The following is an 18346-nucleotide window of genomic DNA, read 5'->3' on the forward strand; positions in this document are numbered from 1 at the left end:
GTCCCTGACGAAACCTCCACCAGATTTTTACCACTCAAACCCATACAAATCTTATCGGTAATTTTATAACTTATTTTTTATGGTTCAATTGCAAATTTTCACCAATTTTCTGTTTTTGAAAAAATAAAATTACTTTTTTGTTTGGGAAAGTTATCGAAAATATTTCTTAAAACATAATTTTATGTATTTTCATAATAAAAATCTATATAAAATCCGAAAATTTTTAATTCATTTTTAAAATCATTTTTATGTATAATATAGTGTTTTATTTTTAATCCTTTATCATATTTATATAATTTTTTTTTAAATAATCTCAAAATAATTATAAATATATCAAAAAAAATATTTTATTTTCAAAATAATTCTCAAAAACCAATTTTAAAATAATTAATAACTTAACTTGCTTTTATGTTAGTTTATTATCGAAAATACAAAATTATTCTAAAAAATAATGACCTAAAACTTGTTTACCAATTGCTTTCGAAAACAGTTTTATATTATTAATAACAAAAAAAAATATATGTTTGGCAACTAAAAATTATTTTTTGTTTTTTGAAAATAATTTTTAATTATTTTTACTTATTTTTTTAGGATTGTTTTAAAAAATAATTATACAAATATGTAAAATAATAAAAAATAAAACATTATATATAAAAATTATTTTTAAAATCATTTCTTAAAGTAGATTTTGAGAACCATTTAGTACATAATTTCCTAAAATTCTTTTGAAAATATTTAGAAATACAAATTCTTGACACATTAATAGGATTTTACAACAAATAAAATAGTAATTTTCATATTTAATGATAAACTGCTTTTGAAGAAAAAATTTACATCATAATTCAATTTCAAATTTTCATACAAATAGAGAATGTGTATGCTTCCTTGAATCCATTGTTATTAAGGCAAAAGATTAAATCCTCTTGAAGTAAGAATATGACCACCCTTCATGGTGACATCAACTTGCTTAAGATTGACAACCAATATTTAATTTAAATATTTATTAAAGTACCGATAGCCTCTATACTTAAATTGTCGTGTATCTAAAATATCTATGGGCTATCCCTTGAAATTCAATTGGAATATGGGTCTCAAACTCCTCTTTAGGTCTTTGAAAAAACTTAGCAATATTAAAATCTTTTTAAAATTAATAATTACAGCGTTACGTGTCTATTAAGTGCAAGAATTTTTAACATTTAGGATAAGGAATAGAAAGGATAAATTTAAAATCCCGGAAAAAATATGAATTTATAATCAACATCGCCCTTAGACCTAGATAAATTGCAGATGAACGATGTCGTTTCACCTGGAAAAAGCAATTTTAGAGTGCAATGTTTGACATAATGTGTATTTATATATGTGTGGACTATTCTTTGAAATTCAATTGGAATAAGGGTCTCAAACTCCTCTTTAGCTCTTTCAAAAACCTTAGCAATATTAAAATCTTTTTAAAACTAATAATTATAGCGTTAAGGTCCATTAAGTGCAAGAATTTTAACATTTAGGAGAAGAGATGGAAGGGTTAAATTTAAAATCCCGAAAAAAGTACAAATTTACAATCAACATCACTCTTACACCCAGATAAATTACTGAGGAACGACGTCGTTTTACGTAGAAAAAGCGATTATAGAATGCAATGTTTGACATGACGATGGGAGCTGATGCAGGATGTACAAATTTACAATCAACATCGCCCTTTGACTCTCTTGTTCTTCGAGTTAATCAATGTCTTTCAAATTACCAATGGTGAAAAGCAGTTATCCTGGCTGGTGTGAGATACTAGTACTGGGTGTACCCTCCTTTTTTTCCCTTTTGTTGGTTTCTTTTGTAGTCCCATGGCACTATTTCTTCTTGTTCATAATACTAATATTTTTACTTAATATTAGGACATGTCTTTTCTTAATAGACATAACTTATTTTAAAGGATGTGTTTTGATTTTAAAATACACAATCTCTTCCAAATTTTGTATTTGGTGTCTTAAGATACAATCCTTCAAATGATGTGTCTAGTATTTTAAAGATGCATCTCTTTTAAAGACCATCATCAAATCTATAAATAGGAATCCTCGTAACATTTTCATTAATTCATCAATTCTCTGTACTCTTTATACTGGGAGACAGTTGTCAATAAACTATAATCACTTAAATGAGGCAAATTTATCTTAATTGTTAAAAAAAAATTAAAAACATTTTCTAAAATCATTATCGAATGTACTCACATTTAATAGCGATTTTAGGAAATGTTTATAGTATTTTTAACACGTGTTTATTACCTTTATAATACTTGAAAATTTTTATCTTTCAAGTCACTTCCTATAATAATTGTCAAACACACACACTTTTAAATCTTTTTTAAAACTAATTTTATGAAAATGAAAATACAACCAAATACAATTTTAGAACCTTTTAAGATTGATTTTGCCCACAGGTTAAAAAATACTTTTAAGGATTGATTTTTTTTTAATTATGTAGTACAATATAAAAAACACAACTAATTTTTTCCAAAACATGTATTTTAACACCAAGGATTATCTTTAGTAGTGTTTATAATAGTATTACTATTGATAAAATCTTTTCAATAGAATCACTCCCAACATGCTCTTAGGTCGTGTTTACGCATCTGGGAGAGTTTTTATTTGAAGTGTTTTTTATTGAAGTTTTCTCCAAAAATATTTTTGAAAAAAATTACTTATCAAATACTTTCCTAAAGAAACACTACACTATAAATCATTTATTAATTTTTTAAAAATATTTTCTAAAATTTCGTTTTAGAAGATTTTAGAAAGTGTTTTTGATATTTTCTAACACTTGAAAATATTGAAAGAGTTGTTTTTATATATTAAAAATATTAAATAATTTCTAAATTTTGTGAATTTTTTTATAAGGATTTGCTTGGTAATGATTTTAAAAAAATATTTTAAATCTTTTTTAGTGTTTAAAAATTTGTATAAAAAATGTTTGTTTTTTAAATAATAGATTGATTAAAAATACTTGATGAGAGAATAATTTTTAAAAACTGTTATCAAAAATTGAATTTCAGAATTTTTTCCAAAAAAGTTATCGAATAGACTTTGAGGTTTAAATTTTTTTTAAAGTAATTATAAAAAAAAAATATGGAGAGAGTGAAGAAACATATGAAACAATTAATTAAAAAAATTACTTGGAAAAAAATTGTTAAGAGAAAAAAATAAAAAGGAAAAACCTTAAAAGAGCATAAATTTTTTTAAAAATTGAATATTTTTATATGGATTAAAAATACTTGATGAGAGAATAATTTTTAAAAACTGTTATCAAAAATTGAATTTCAGAATTTTTTCCAAAAAAGTTATCGAATAGACTTTGAGGTTTAAATTTTTTTTAAAGTAATTATAAAAAAAAAATATGGAGAGAGTGAAGAAACATATGAAACAATTAATTAAAAAAATTACTTGGAAAAAAATTGTTAAGAGAAAAAAATAAAAAGGAAAAACCTTAAAAGAGCATAAATTTTTTAAAAAATTGAATATTTTTATATGGAAATAGACCCTACATCATACTTATTGAGAAAATTTATTAATTAGAAAGTAAAAAAATGATAGTATATTTACTATGAAAATTTTAAAAATAATTAGAAAAGCAAGACGTCTTCGAATTAGAGTGTTTGGTTAGAAAAATTCTTTCTGAAGGGAAGAATTTCTCCTCCTTGCAAGATCTAGGGCAAAACCCAAACCGGAAACCACCGCCATGGCGACCATCTCTCTTCGAAAAGGCAACACGCGGCTGCCGCCGGAGGTGAACCGAGTACTCTACGTCCGCAACCTGCCATTCAACATCTCAAGTGAGGAGATGTACGACATCTTCGGAAAGTACGGTGCCATCCGCCAGATCCGAATCGGCACCAACAAGGACACTCGCGGCACCGCGTTCGTTGTCTACGAGGACATCTATGACGCCAAGACCGCCGTCGATCATCTCTCTGGCTTCAACGTCGCCAATCGGTACCTCATCGTTCTCTACTATCAGCAGGCCAAGATGAGCAAGAAGTTCGATCAGAAGAAGAAGGAGGACGAGCTCGCCAAGATGCAGGAGAAGTACGGCGTCTCGCTTAACAAAGATAAGTAGCCTGTGAGGATTCTGAATTTCATGGAGCTTTGGATTTGTCCACAATTGGAACTTCTATGCTGAATTGTCAATTAAAGCCATTATATTTGTGGACAGGGATGGATTTATGGATTCGATTACTTGTATATCGAAGTGCCTGATAGTATAGTGAAATGTAGAATGTTTTGGGTTTATTGCTTGTTGGTTCAATTTCTTTTTACTATGTGCTTCATGCTTGGAGACTTGGAGTAGTGTGTGTTTTACGAAGCAAAACCATAAAAAAGGAAACTTTATAGCAATGCGAGGGGCTACAGACAGGGGCGAGTAATGCCAAAAGATAGCATGAGTTAAGGGGTATGGTCTAATGGAGGTGTACCGCCTTAGATTTAGGTGAAAGGGAAAAGCGGGTTTGTGTAGTGGATTCTGAGTTTTTGGGTTCATGGATTTTTGGCTTTTCATTGAGCAGGGCTGCATATTTTTTGTTAAATCTATAAATTCTATGAAATGTGTTGCTGGTTTGTATTTTTCTAGGTGCATATACTTTTGACAAGTTGGGTTTTGATTTCATCTTTTCCCTGCCATGATTTTAAGTAATTTGTAGATAGTAATATATTCAGAGCGGTAAGAGGGTTTGATGGTATTCTACTAGATGATTAGGATTGATAGGTTTTATTGCTTGCCATGATTGGCCAATACCTTGCAAGGGCAGGAAATGCAGGATAGAGTTGTGACTTAGTAGGGACCAAAATTCTTCTTGGTAAAAGGACACCAAGCTGGACTCTTCTGAAGTTGATCATAGGATAACAAGTTTTGTGTGCATGATGATTTTATGGGCTTGTTGACTCTACTGATGGGTTCAAGGTGTATGGTTGATGTCCGGTTCTCCACTGGTGGGTTTGATTCTATGTATGGTTTAATGAATCATTTGTTAAGGTCCTTGAATGTATTTTTGGATGTTGCTTCCTGCTTCAAATCCTTAGTTTTTTTTCTATCATCAATTAAAAATATTTGTTACAGCTAGGCTTACCTCAAATCCTTACCATTTTTTCTATCGTCAATTAAAAATATTTGTTGCAGCTAGGCTTATAATCAATTGTTTGATATTATGGAGATATTGCATGTGGCAAAATCATATTAGTCAAAACATCAGCTAGTAAGGTGGTTTATTTTTTAATATTGTCTACATTTTTGTTGTTAGTTGGGATATTGTTTCATTTTATCAGGTTTAATTTCATAGTTTGGGAGTGATTTGTGTTTCAGCTGTCTATCAATCTCTTCATAAATGACTTGCATCATTGGTAGGAATTAGTTAGAGCAAGAAACTTAAAGTAGTTATTGGTGTTCAATAATAATGTTTCACTAGAAATGCTACTTCGACACTTTTTCTCAGCTAAAGCTTTTAGGCCGAGCTCTTACTCTTAAATAGGTTTTGCAAGTTCATTTCATTTTTATTTATTTTCAGTTGATGGAAGAGACTTAGTGAAACATATTAAAGTAGCTATTTAGCAAGTAATGACATGTAGTACACTAGAAAATGGGTGTCCGAAACAAAATATAAGAACATGGTGTGTCACTTCTGTTGCTCAAAGGTGTGCACACAACCTTAGAAACTTCGGTTTTGCCTAGACCTTTATCATTAGTGTGGCAGCTGGATCAAAATTTTATTTTCTGGCGGTAACCAACTGAAAAGAAACAAAAATGCTAAAATTCCTATAGATATAAATTTGAAGGTTGAGATGTGTCTCTCATATGCTTAGTAATGCATGCAACAATAATTCTTTGGTTAGAACTTAGAACCTTCAATCATCATATTCCATATACCATATTGTATGAACTTATATGGTTGGAAGGAATTCATGAGTAGTTTCCATTGTGAGGCAATTTGTGATTAATTGCAAATGCTTCATACCTCAAGGGGGAAAAAAAAGAATTATTTGCTTGATGCTTGTTTGAAAGAGAAATGGTGTGAACATGATTTTGAATTCTTATGACTTGATACTTAGAATTATCTTACTTTGGGAAGTGGGAGTTTTTATCTGCATTTGAAACAAATCTTAATAGAATGCGGGTCGCTCCTTTGTTTGGATGTCTTTATCTTGCTTAGCTAGAACATCACATAGAGGCATATGATCATTTAGTTTGTGCTTCATAACCTTGCATCTAATCTGTGCTTCATAACCTTGTTCCTATTGATTTTGATGTGGTTGCATGAGCTTGTTTGAACAGTCAGAATGGTCATACTTGTCAGTCATTGTCTTCAGGGGGTTTGGAACAATGATATAATTCCATTGCTTGAGCAAATGAATTGAAGATGAGCCTGTTTAGATTTAAATTCTTGTGTGCCCTTACTGTGAGCTTTATTATATAAATTTATAAAGAGGCCTGAGATGTGGTTCATCAAAGGCACATTAGCATAATATGTATATGGGTTTTGTAACCAAGCTTCTTCTTAGGAGGATAGATGGTGTGAAGTAACCTATGTGGCTCTTTTTCTTCTCAAATATCCACGGTTGAGTTCATGTTTGTTTAATGGCTGGTTCTGAAACCAGAGAGTAGCGTCTGGAATGTAACTTTTCTCTGGAGTTGGAACACAAAAAAATGATCATCTCCCAGGGTGAAGACTGAAGACAGTGGAAAAGCCGACTTTAGGCAACATATATATGCCTTCAATTCTTTCAATGGCATGCCCAACCCAATTTCATGGTGAAGACTGAAGACAGTGGAAAAGCCGACTTTAGGCAACATATTTATGCCTTCAATTCTTTCAATGGCATGCCCAACCCAATTTCATTTTCCTTTGTCTTGTTTTGCAACCCTAAATTTGTGGTCCATAATTTTTGCAATTATTTTCAACAATATAACAAGCTTATTTAATGTAACCTTTGACTGTTTAATTTTTTTATTTTGGAATCATTTTCAACAATATAGGATCCTAAATGACTCTGCCACAAAAGTATAATATTACTTAAAGCAAACATCAATTGTTAAAATGCATGGTTGTTTAATATTTTTCCTTATTCAAGTTTTCTCATGAATGGATGTTTGCAGAGATGGGGTTATTGTGTCTCGGGCTTTGGGTACTAAAATTTCAGAATTAGTTGGGGTATTGGTTGGTTTAGTGATAGTTGAAATGTTATTTTCCTTGTTCAAATCTTTTCAAAATGGATGTTTGCAGAATTCAATGGGAATTGTTTTGGTTTAGGGTTTAGGGTATTACATATTGGGTATCAGTTGATTCGTTTGGTGTCATTTGGTTTAGGATTAATTTTATGGTTTCAGAGTTTTTGTGTTTCTACTTTCTGAATAGTCTCTTTACTAAGAGATTTCATTGCATGAGATGGATTAGAGCACAAAACCACCTTCCAGAATTCAATTGCCAATTTGCCAGTTATAGAAACATGAATTATGTGAGTAGGTTCAACTTTTGCTTACTAACTAGCCAGTGGTTTTTTAATTGAATGGGAATTGTTTCGGTTTAGGGTTTAGGGTATTACATATTGGGTATCGGTTGGTTAGTTTGGTGTCATTTGGTTTAGGATTAATTTTATGGTTTCAGAGTATTTGTGTTTCTGTTTTCTGAATAGTCTCTTTACTAAGAGATTTTCATTGCATGAGATGGATTAGAGCACAAAACCTCCTTCCAGAATTCAATCGCCGGTTATAGAAACATGAATTATGTGAATAGGTTCAACTTTTGCTTACTAACCAGAACTCAATCGCTAGTTATAGAAACATGAATTATGTGAGTAGGTTCAACTTTTGCTTACTAACTAGCCAGTGGTTTTTTAAACTAATAATGTTTCACCATAAGTGCTATCGGCTATGTTCAAACATTTTCTTGACTGAAGTTCTGATTACATTACTTGTCTTCACTCAAGGTTCATAACCTTGTAGCAGTCAATCCATGAGCTTTGTTTGGATGGTCATGCACATCATTCAAGTAAATGACTTGAAGATACTTCTGCTTATATTTGATTGTGCTCGCTTTCTTCCCTTTCAAATTCATTTTTAGATTTTTAATGAGACCCTATGTTTGCTATAAAGGACAACACCATGTCCATCTTCTTGTTGCCTCTCAGACACATGTGTAAGCCCCAAAGTTTTAGGTCAGGTTTGTTTTTCCAATGTTGTTAAACTGCTTTAGACCTGCAACCTCTCAAGGCTCTCAATTGAATCGAGCTTGAATGAGCCACTTCCAAGGTGGGTATGATTGGGGATTTGATCCTTTTTTTGCCTTTTTCTAAAGATGTACAATTCATTTTGCTGGGCTAGTGACTAAGGCACTTGATTGACCATAGTTTCAGAGAAATGGCTTGTTCTGAAGCAGAGATAGGCTCTGTAATGTAATTTTTGTTCATGGTTGAAAGTTCAAAAAATTGATTCTCTCCCATGACGAAGGCTGTAATATGGGGCACATCATTGCAGTGACGGGAGTCCTGATTGTACATGTTGGTAGCATACAAACTCAACCATGCTATGACAAGTACCATAAATTGATAAACCCTTATTTTATCCTTAGCTATATGCCAGCTCAGAACAAGGTCTTTGTTAGAAAAGTGGGAGGTGTCCATAGGTGTTATCTATTCTGGTGCAGGTCATAGTACTGGTAGTGAGTCTGATGGTTTACAGTGCTAGTGGAACTCACATGGCTCATAAGGGGAAAGGGGAAAATGCAATGGAGCAGAAAGGACCATAGTTTGTAACAGATGGTGAGACAGCTAGGCTTATAATCAATTGTTTGATCATATGGAGACATGCAAGTTGTCATTGCCTTGTTAATGAACAAGACTCACTAGATCATGAATCCGGCATTCTCTAACCCTCTCATTCACACTCGATTCTAACCATTACCAAGTTTCTCTGTCCATTAACTCTGGGTGAGATAACCCTCGGCCATGTTCTCCAATATTCTTTGTCCTTGTTGGGGAATGAATCCCTCTGCAACCCACAAAAAAGATACGATATAGTTTTCTTACAGAGATAAATGTTCATCTGGGAAAAGACTTAAATAAAAGAAATCAAGATCTCCAAGGAAGGAGGCCAAACTTGATATAGCTTTGAGCATGGCATCCACTCCCTTCTTTTCCAGAACAGCAGGCCTCCCAATACAACAATTGCCAATGCTAAACCAACAAGAGGAGATGGTTGTCTGAGCTTTTGCGGCCTCTGATTTGCGCTAGCCGCTAGATGTTGGGTACCTTCTCCAGTATTACTGATTCCATAGCTTACCCTACTTTTAGGAGATGTCCTGGATCGATCCTTATCTGGATGCCTTCAATTTCCTTCTCACTTCCCGCCCTTATAGAGATCCATCTGTCCAGTACTTCTTGAAGATGAAGTGATTTCTATTATATCTTCCTTTATATATAAATGCAGCATTCTGAATTTTAGAAACCCAGTTCCCCACTCTCTCATCTCCTTTTTGCCTTGCCTGTGCATCATTCAGAAAATACTGCATCCGCTTCAGCTCACCCACCACTCTCTCAACTTGGCTCCGCACCCCTTCCAAGAAAATCGCTTTTTGGAAGTAGATCACTTATCCTTTAACAACAGCCTCTGTCATCCTCATCTCTTCTCTCTTCCCCCTCTTTGATGGATTTGCTCCCCTGACAGTTTGGATTCATCCCTCATACTACTTTTAATTTCTAATGTTATTTTGGAATATGATAAAGGGAAGGGGCATTAAAAAAGGAAAACAATTCCATCTCTGAAGATGTTGAAATTATTCAATGAGTAATTGAATTTTTAATTTTTTATTCATTTGTTCCATGGATACATGGAGGATTTGGATTTGGATTTGGTAGAGGAGGACCTTGTTCTTTTGGTTGAGAGGTGCTATTTATTTTTTTGTTTTCATTTAAAAAATCTCTCAAAATACAAATAGCTTAAAATAATTTTTTTATTTTCATTTAAAGAATATCTTTGATAATTTTTTGGCTAAATAATAAAAGTTTATTTCACTGTGTAATTTAAAAACAATGCTTTATTTTTTTTAAAAAATATTCAACAAAAATTTATAGAAATGTTTGGTTGTTATTTTATAGAAATAATTTTTAAAATAAAGTGAAATAGAGAATAAAGAATAAGAAGTTGTTTTTATCACTTTTTAAAAAGAAAAAGAAAATATAGAGAAATAAAAAAATAAATAAAACCACAAAAAAAAAAATATAATAAAAAATATTTCTTTATTTTCTCTCTACCACACAATACAAAAAAAAAAAAATCTTAAAAAATGATTTTCCTTTAAATCATGTGTTTTTCTAAATTTCTTTTTAAATTCTTTAAATTTTTTATTAAATAAATAGATTCTAAATTAGCCAACGCTTAATACAAAATTCATATATATATATTACAAAAAAAATAATAGACTAAAATTAATACTTCATGAGTCATAATTTACTATTTTTCCTATACATATAACTATGTTTTCTAAATAAATTATAAACTAAATAATAAATAATTAATGTTTTAAATTCTTTAATAAATCTTATAATTTTTAAGAATAATTTAAAATTCAAAAAATTGATTAATTATTTATAAATTAAATAAAAAAATTAGAATACTACATTCTTTTTATAATTAAGTACTAATATATATATATAATGAGCAATTTATCTCATTTATACCTCAAATTTTTTTTTCTTTCAAATTCATTTAAAATAAAATAGTATTAGTAATTATTAATTTTAAGTTATTATTATTATTATTTATTTTTAACAAAATAAATCAATTATGCTTTTAGGATGATGTTAATATCCAAAATTTTATAATATTTATAAAAAATATATAATTTATGATTTTATAAAAAATGATTTATTTTTAACTTATTTGTAATTAAAAAAATTCTTTTATTTTTAATAAGACTTAAATTAAATTTATATTATATAAATTAAATTTATAATTTACCTATAAAATAAAAAATAAAAAATTATTTTTAGAAACAACTTTTTAAAATTTTGTTTTTTTTCTTTTTGAAAAAACTAAAAGAATCAAAGTAACTTTACTTAACGTGACTTAAAATTCCGCTTATAAAAATAAGATTTCATTTTTCATATAATTATTTTATTCTATTTTCATTATCATTTAAGGGATCCAAATTTAAGAATAGATGAGAAAATAAATAAGATATAAGTCTTGACAATTGATTTGGAGAATAATTTTCTATTCTCTAAAAAACAAAAAAAGTTTGATAACAAAAAAATTATTTTTTGTTTTTAAAAATAGAAAATAGAGTATTTTTAGATGATATTTTTTAGTTAATTTTATTTATTTTGTAAAGATTGTTTTAAAAAATGATTATTTTGAGAAGAATTAAAAATAACATCACATATAAAATTTATTTTTAAAACATATTTAATAATAAGTTAAAAATACATGAGATTCACAAAAGTCAAAATTTGTTTTTCAAAACTGTTTTGAAAAACAGTTGCTAGAGCGTCCGCTACCATGGCCATGAAGTGATAGTAACGACGTCGTTTTACCTGGACCAAAAATTTTACAGTGCAGTGTTTGACATGGCGATGGGTGTCGGTGGTGAAGACAGGTACGAGAACGACGTCGTTTTTCGTCAGCTTGTTTGGTGGGGAGGGAAGGAAAAAAAAAATTTGGACCATTTCTCGATTTGTGCGTGTCATCCTTGCGCAGGGGCCATGCTAATCTTCTCTGTATCGTTCCAATTTTATCGGATGTCTCCGAAGAGACAAGCTTCAGTAGGAGAGCTGGATAATATGAAGACACTAATTTATTGGTGGAGTTTCGATGTGGGATGAGAGAAGTGACGGGGGATGTTGGGTATGGGATGCCCAAAACGTTGTCGTTTCACATGACCTGCAGCGCCTGATGGAGTTCATGGGGGTCCCCAATCTTAAGGTAAGGGTTGCTTCTCTTGTTTCTTTGTTTGGTCGTGGATACGTTCTGTTCGTTTATTTCTTTAATTCTTAGTTGTACTTATATTTTGAACTTTGATTTGGGATATTGGTTTGGGTTGAACTTTGATTTAGTCTAGGTTTCAGAGTCGAAGATGAATCAGTGAGACTGTTGGTGTTGAAGCTAATAAATGATTATGCTTTAGTGTGTCCTAGGATAGAGAGGGTTATGGGTTTCTATGATTTCTCAATCGTTCTTTATAGTTTCCTTTTCTCTATAAATAATTCTATTCATGTTTCTGATCAAAGACAGATTACCTTGTTCGCACACAAAAATCATATAGAGAGGGAGTTCCTTGTCAACTATCTCTTGATCATCTGGTTCTGGGTTCATAACCTTTATAGTGCATGCTCCTCGCTCTAATTTGTGACATATGCTTAGACCTGCCATCTCAAGGTTCTCAATTGAATTTGAGGTTGTTTGAGCCAGCACCAAGAAGGGTATGGTTGGGGATTTGGTCCTTTCTTTCCCAGCAAGTATAATTGATTTTGCAGGGGCAAGTTGCTGAGGCCATAGTGTGTTCATATGTTTGACAGAGAATGGTCTGGAATGGAAAAAAACATGGGGGGAAATGAGAAAAAAATTTGGACTATTTCTCGATGGCTGGACAATATGCAGACACCAGTTTATTCGTAAAGTTTCGATGTGGGACAGTGGGTACGGGATGCCCAAAACATTATCGTTTCACATGACCTGTATCGCGTAAGGGAGTTCATGGGGGTCCACAGCCTGAAAGTGAGGGTCGCTGTTCACTTCTCAGTTCTCATTGTTTTTCTTGTTTCTTTATTTGTATGTGGGTATATTCTTTATTTGGTTGTGGGTTTATTCTTTATTTGTTTATTGGACAATGAATGAAAGGAAAATTCCAATTCTATTTGGTTTTTTATTGAGCAAAATTGGGGAAAATTTATGGAACCAACAAATTGGTGAGAAAATCTGGGAGGAGTGGATGAAAATTTTATTGGGTTCAAATTTGTATTTTATTTTATTTTTGCCACATTTTTTCCCCTTGTGCTTCGCTTTCATTTCCTTCACAGTTTCCTGAGAACCAAACAACCTGTAATTATTGTTATCATCACTGTTTTGGGTATACAATTATTTAAACTAAACTGTTAAGCAATGACCTATTGTTATTGTTACAGTCATTTTATTGGTACAGAATTATCTAAAGGAAACTGTTAATCAGGGTTCTATCTTTTATGAGTTTCTTACACTGACATCAATTGGTAAACTGCATGGTTGTTTAATATTTTTCCTTATTCAAGTTTACTCATGAATGGATGTTTGCAGATATGGGGTTAAGATGCATTGTGTCTAGGGCTTTGGGTAGTAAATTTCAGAATAAGTTGGAGTATTGGTTGGTTTAGTGATGGTTGAAATGTTCTTTTCCTTGTTCAAATCTTTTCAAAATGGATGTTTGCAGAATTCAATGGGAATTGTTTTGGTTTAGGGCTTATGGTATTACATATTGGGTATCGGTAGGTTAGTTTGGTGTCATTTGGCTTAAGATTAATTTTATGGTCTCAGAGTATTTGTGTTTCTGTTTTCCGATTGGTCTCTTCACTAGGAGATTTTCATTCCATGAGATGGATTATAGCACAAAACTTCCTTCCAGAATTCAATCACCAGTTATAGAAACATGAATTATGTGAGTAGGTTTAACTTTTGCAGGAATGCAGGAGAAGGACGTTGTGTTACTTTTACCTGGAGAAAGGTCTTGTTTGGTGGGGAGGGAAGAAAAAAAAATTTGGACCATTTCTCGATTTGTGCGTGTCATCCTTGCGCAGGGGCCATGCTAATCTTCTCTGTATCGTTCCAATTTTATCGGATGTCTCCGAGGAGACAAGCTTTAACAGTGGAGTTTCAATATATGAGGAAACATATCTGGTCTTAAAGTTTCGATGTGGGATGGGAATGGGGATGTCAAGACCCCCGGCTGCCCAAAACGATGCCGTTTCACTCAACCTGCACCGCCTTTATGTGGGTCCACAACTTGAAAGTGAGGGTCACTTTTCTTGTTTCTTTATTTGGTTGTGGATATGTTCTGTTTCTTTACTTCTTCATTTGTTTGTTATACTTATATTTTCATCTGATAGACAATCAAAGGAAAACATCCAACTCTATTTGGTTTTTTACTCAACAAAATTGGAAGAACATATTGTCAAAATTTGGGGAAAATTTATGCAACCAAAAAATTGATGAGAAAAGTTGGGAGAGCTGAGAGGGAATGAAAAATTTATTGGGTTCAAATTTCCATCACTTTTATTTCTGTCACAGTTTCCAGAGAACCAAACAACCTGTAATTAATGTTGTGATCATTGTTTTGGGCATACAATTATTTAAAGTAAACTGTTAACCTATGACCTATTGTTGTTGTTTTATTGGTACAGAATTCTCTACAGGAAACTGTTAGTCAGAGACCTTTCTTTATACGAGCTTCATGCACTGACATTAGGTGGTAAAATGGAGGGTTGTTTCAAGTTTTCACATGAATGGATGTTTGGAGGTACGGGTTTAAGATGTATTTGGTTTTGGGCTTTGGGTACTAAAATTCCTGTATTAGTTGGGTTAGTGTCGGTTGAAATGTTAGTTTCCTTGTTCAAGCATTTCCACAATGAATGTTTGCAGAATTCAGTGGGAATTGTTTTTGTTTAGTGTTTAGGGTATTACATTTTGGATATCTATTGATTAGTTTGATGTCATTTAGCGTCGGATTAATTTTATGGTTTCAGAGTATTGGGTTTATGTTTTCTGAATAATCTCTTGGTAAGAGATTTTCATTCCATGAAATGGATTGGACCTCAAAACTTGACCCAAAAAAAAGGGAAAAATCACAATAATACAACTTTGAACACCTTATCTCCAGTTATAGAAACATGAGATATGCTGAGTAGGTTCAACTTTCACTAACTAGCCTTTGGTTTTCAAATTAGCAATGTTTCATCGTAACTCCTATGTTCATACTTCATACAGTTCCTTAGCTGAAGTTCTGAGGTTGAGCTCTTACTCTTTGGCCAGTCTTAACAAATTTAGAAAGTTGCAATGTGGATGACCATGGTATGCAAAACTGAAATGGAAATACAGTATCCACCTGTGGAAGTATTATGGGTTTGGGTTCATTTGCTGTACTCTGTATATAGTATAGCAAAGGAATTCATGGGTAGTTTCCACTGTGGGACAATTTGTGATTATCTGCAAATTTTCCATATTTTAAGGAAAACAAGGAATTATATAATTGATGCTTGTTTGAAAGAGAGATGGTAATTCTTATGCCTCCATAGTTAGAATTATGTTGCTTTGGGAAATAGAGTTTTGGTCTGCATTTGAACCAAGCCGTGATAGAAGCCTGAAAGAGTTGAGATAATAACATTCTGTTGGAGAAAGATTTAACAACTATGCTTTATTTGGTGTCTTGGGGTAGGAGGGTTACGGGGATATGCCCGTTGGTTACAATGTGGGCTAATCCTTTGCTTGGAAAACCAGGATGATAAAGGTGGTCAAGGTAATATCATCAGTTGCCCTTTTTAGGGACTTAACTATCCTTGAGTTTCTCCAGATTTTACTTGGGTTATTCTATGCTGCAGTATTGTTTCTGGGTTCCATGTTGGGCATTTGTTCTCTGTTTTTTTACCTTCTCTTCCTATCTTGTATTTCTTTTTCTTTGAAGGTTCTCTCATCCATCTTTATCATTACATTTTCTCTTTTCGGGATTACTAATTATATTCGTGCTGCTGATAAAAGAATGATTCCATCTTTCAGACACTCAAATCTTGACAGATTATTGGTTGATGACTTCTTGCCCAACAACAAAATCACATAAAGGGGGTTTGCTTTCAACCATCCCGTTATCATATTGTTCACAATTCATAACCTTGTAGCAGTCAATCCATGAGCTTTGTTTGGATGGTCAAACACATTATTCAAGGAAATGACTTGAATATACTTCTGCTTATATTTGAATGTTAAACTGGTTTAAACCTGCGACCTCAAAGCTTTCAATTGAACTGGGCTTGCATGAGTCAAGACTCAAGACCGAGTTGGCTATGATTGGAGATTGAATCCTTCTTTTCCCTCTTTGTTTTAAGATGTACTATTCATTTTTCCTGGCAACTGGCTAAGGCTTTGATTGACCATAGTTCAGTTCATGTTTCAGAGAAATGGCTGGTTCTGAAGCAGAGATGGGCACTGTAATGTAATTTGTTCATAGTTGAAAGTTGATTTGGGGGAGAAAAAGACAAAAAAATTTGGACCATTTCTCGATTTGTGCGTGTCATCCTTGCGCAGGGGCCATGCTAATCTTCTCTGTATCGTTCCAATTTTATCGGATGTCTCCGAAGAGACAAGCTTTGGTGGGAGAGCTGATAGATATGAAGACATTGCTGGCTTCATAATTTTTCGATGTGGGAATGGAATTTTGGATGAACCAAACTTAAAAGGAGAACAACATGGGCCCACAACCTGTAGGTGAGGTCTGCTTCTCAGTTCTGACTTCTCATTGCTTCTTTTGTTGTTTCCTTTGGTTGCTGATGTATTATTTTTATTGGTTCACTTCATTGTTGTATTTTCATCTTCCAAACAATGAAAGAGTTTTGATTGGAACCTTAGTAGTGGAAGGCCTGAAAAGAGGTGAAATCACAAGGTGTTCCTAACCTTATGGTGGATGAGACAGAATTTAATGACAACTCTTTCTTGGGTGTCTCAGGAAAAGGAGGTTATGGAGATATATACCCATTGATTTGAACCAGGGGGCTGATAAGATGGTGAAAGGCCTCTCATCAATTACCCTTTTTTGGGGAGTTTCTACCTAGATTCTCCATATTTGGCTTGGATTATAGTGGTAGATGTGTATTGTTTCTGGGAATCAATTTTTGGGTGTTCGTTCTTTGTCTTCCTCCTCTCTCCTCTCCTCATCCTCTTCTACACCCATATCTATGAAAGATCTCTCTTTCTGCTTTGTAGTTATGTTTTCTCTGTATATAATTCTATCTGGGTTTCTTGCAGAATAGGTTACATCTTTCAAACACTGAACTGAGAGATTATTGTTTGGTGGGGATAGGTAAGAAAATATCCATTTGATTTTATGGATATATTATGGATATTTTGACACAAATTATTAATAATGAAAAAATTAATAAAATTTTTAAAAATATTAAAAAGATTATATAAAAAGTAAAAATGGATATTTTAAAGTTAGTTTTTTTTTTTTTATAAAAATTGATATATATATAATTTGTAAGATTTGATAATAATATTTTTTATGTGGATAAAAATTATATATTTTATAAGTGTTTATATATTGTTAAGTTGCATTATATATTATTTTAAAATAATATTATGATAATGTGCCTAATTTTAAAATATATTTAATATTAAAATTATGATTCATTTTAATTTAAATATATTTAATGATATCAAATGATAATATATGTTTTTAATATTTATATTTTTATATTTAATAAATGTATAGATTATATAAAAAAACCTATTAAGAAAATTATGTTTTTATATTTTTGATAATAAATTAAATCAAATGTAAAAATAAAATAATTAGAATTAATTAATTTAATAATAATAATAATAAAAATCAATGAAATATCCGTAATTAATTCGGAATTATTAGTTCTTAGATTTGAGTTTAGTAGCATGTCATTCTTTGTGTTGAATTTGAAGAAAAATGGTGAGAGAAAAGAAGTAAAGGATGTGATTACAATACATAAATGTATTTTTTCTTATATATATATATATATATATATATATATATATATTAAAAATACACCATCAATTAGGCGATGTTTCGTGTACATTTTCAAGCATCCTAATTGTATTTGTTTGTATTTATTCATTTTAGCCCTATTTGTTGGTACCCTCGTTTGAAATGATTTTTTATTTAATAGGTATCGATTGTTATGATAATTTAACATTTTTCAAAAGTAAAAAGAAAGAAAGAGTGTATAAAAGTAAAAAGAAAAAAATATTTAAAATAAATAAATTATTTTTATATGTGATTTTAAAATCATTTAACTTATTTTAATTTATTTGTATAAAAATTAAATAATTTAAAAATATATAAATTTTTAATTGATTTTAATTATATTATTTTTTATTTATTATATTTTCCAATAAAATCAAATATGAAAATATTTATTTTAATATTATTTTTTGAGGGAAACGTTTGGACCATACAAGTGGCATATTTTGAGCTTTATATAGGGGTTAAAAATTTTAATATTATAAATAAATAACAATACCTCCTTTTTCCTCTATCTCCACATTGGAACACCATGATATCTGATTAAAACGGCGTCGTTCAGTCCCAAGATCATATCCAAACCATGAAACT

The 18346-nt window shown here is 31.3% G+C and overlaps 2 protein-coding genes and 3 non-coding genes across 11 annotated transcripts; 2 read left to right on the forward strand and 3 right to left on the reverse strand.

The window, feature by feature from the left end:
- Window positions 1–3633: 3633 nt before the first annotated feature.
- LOC117915573 (splicing factor 3B subunit 6-like protein) lies at window positions 3634–4300 on the forward strand. Its single transcript, XM_034831163.1, has one exon. It carries the CDS (start codon window positions 3724–3726, stop codon window positions 4099–4101), a length of 378 nt encoding a protein of 125 aa, XP_034687054.1. The 5' UTR covers window positions 3634–3723; the 3' UTR covers window positions 4102–4300.
- A 7368-nt stretch (window positions 4301–11668) lies between these two features.
- On the forward strand, window positions 11669–17011 carry LOC117915931. 7 transcript variants are annotated; one of them, XR_004651486.1, is made up of 5 exons: window positions 11669–11949; window positions 12255–14005; window positions 14397–14512; window positions 15766–16470; window positions 16709–17011. XR_004651486.1 is itself a non-coding variant. In XM_034831689.1 (4 exons), the coding sequence occupies exons 1-3, from the start codon at window positions 11839–11841 to the stop codon at window positions 16195–16197; spliced, it is 477 nt and encodes a 158-aa protein (XP_034687580.1). In that variant the 5' UTR covers window positions 11669–11838; the 3' UTR covers window positions 16198–16470; window positions 16592–17011. The 7 variants fall into 7 exon arrangements, 1 of the variants encoding a protein (XP_034687580.1); XR_004651487.1 differs by having other exon boundaries at window positions 12259–14005; XR_004651488.1 differs by lacking the exon at window positions 11669–11949 and having other exon boundaries at window positions 11963–12741; window positions 13678–14005.
- Window positions 11679–11781, reverse strand: LOC117917165. The gene has a single exon (XR_004651631.1). It is a non-coding gene; the product is annotated as a U6 spliceosomal RNA (small nuclear RNA).
- Window positions 13748–13850, reverse strand: LOC117917167. Its single transcript, XR_004651633.1, has one exon. It is a non-coding gene; the product is annotated as a U6 spliceosomal RNA (small nuclear RNA).
- Window positions 16245–16347, reverse strand: LOC117917166. Its single transcript, XR_004651632.1, has one exon. It is a non-coding gene; the product is annotated as a U6 spliceosomal RNA (small nuclear RNA).
- Window positions 17012–18346: the final 1335 nt, after the last annotated feature.

This window comes from Vitis riparia, chromosome 6 (assembly GCF_004353265.1).
Source record: "Vitis riparia cultivar Riparia Gloire de Montpellier isolate 1030 chromosome 6, EGFV_Vit.rip_1.0, whole genome shotgun sequence".
Lineage (NCBI taxonomy): Eukaryota > Viridiplantae > Streptophyta > Magnoliopsida > Vitales > Vitaceae > Vitis > Vitis riparia.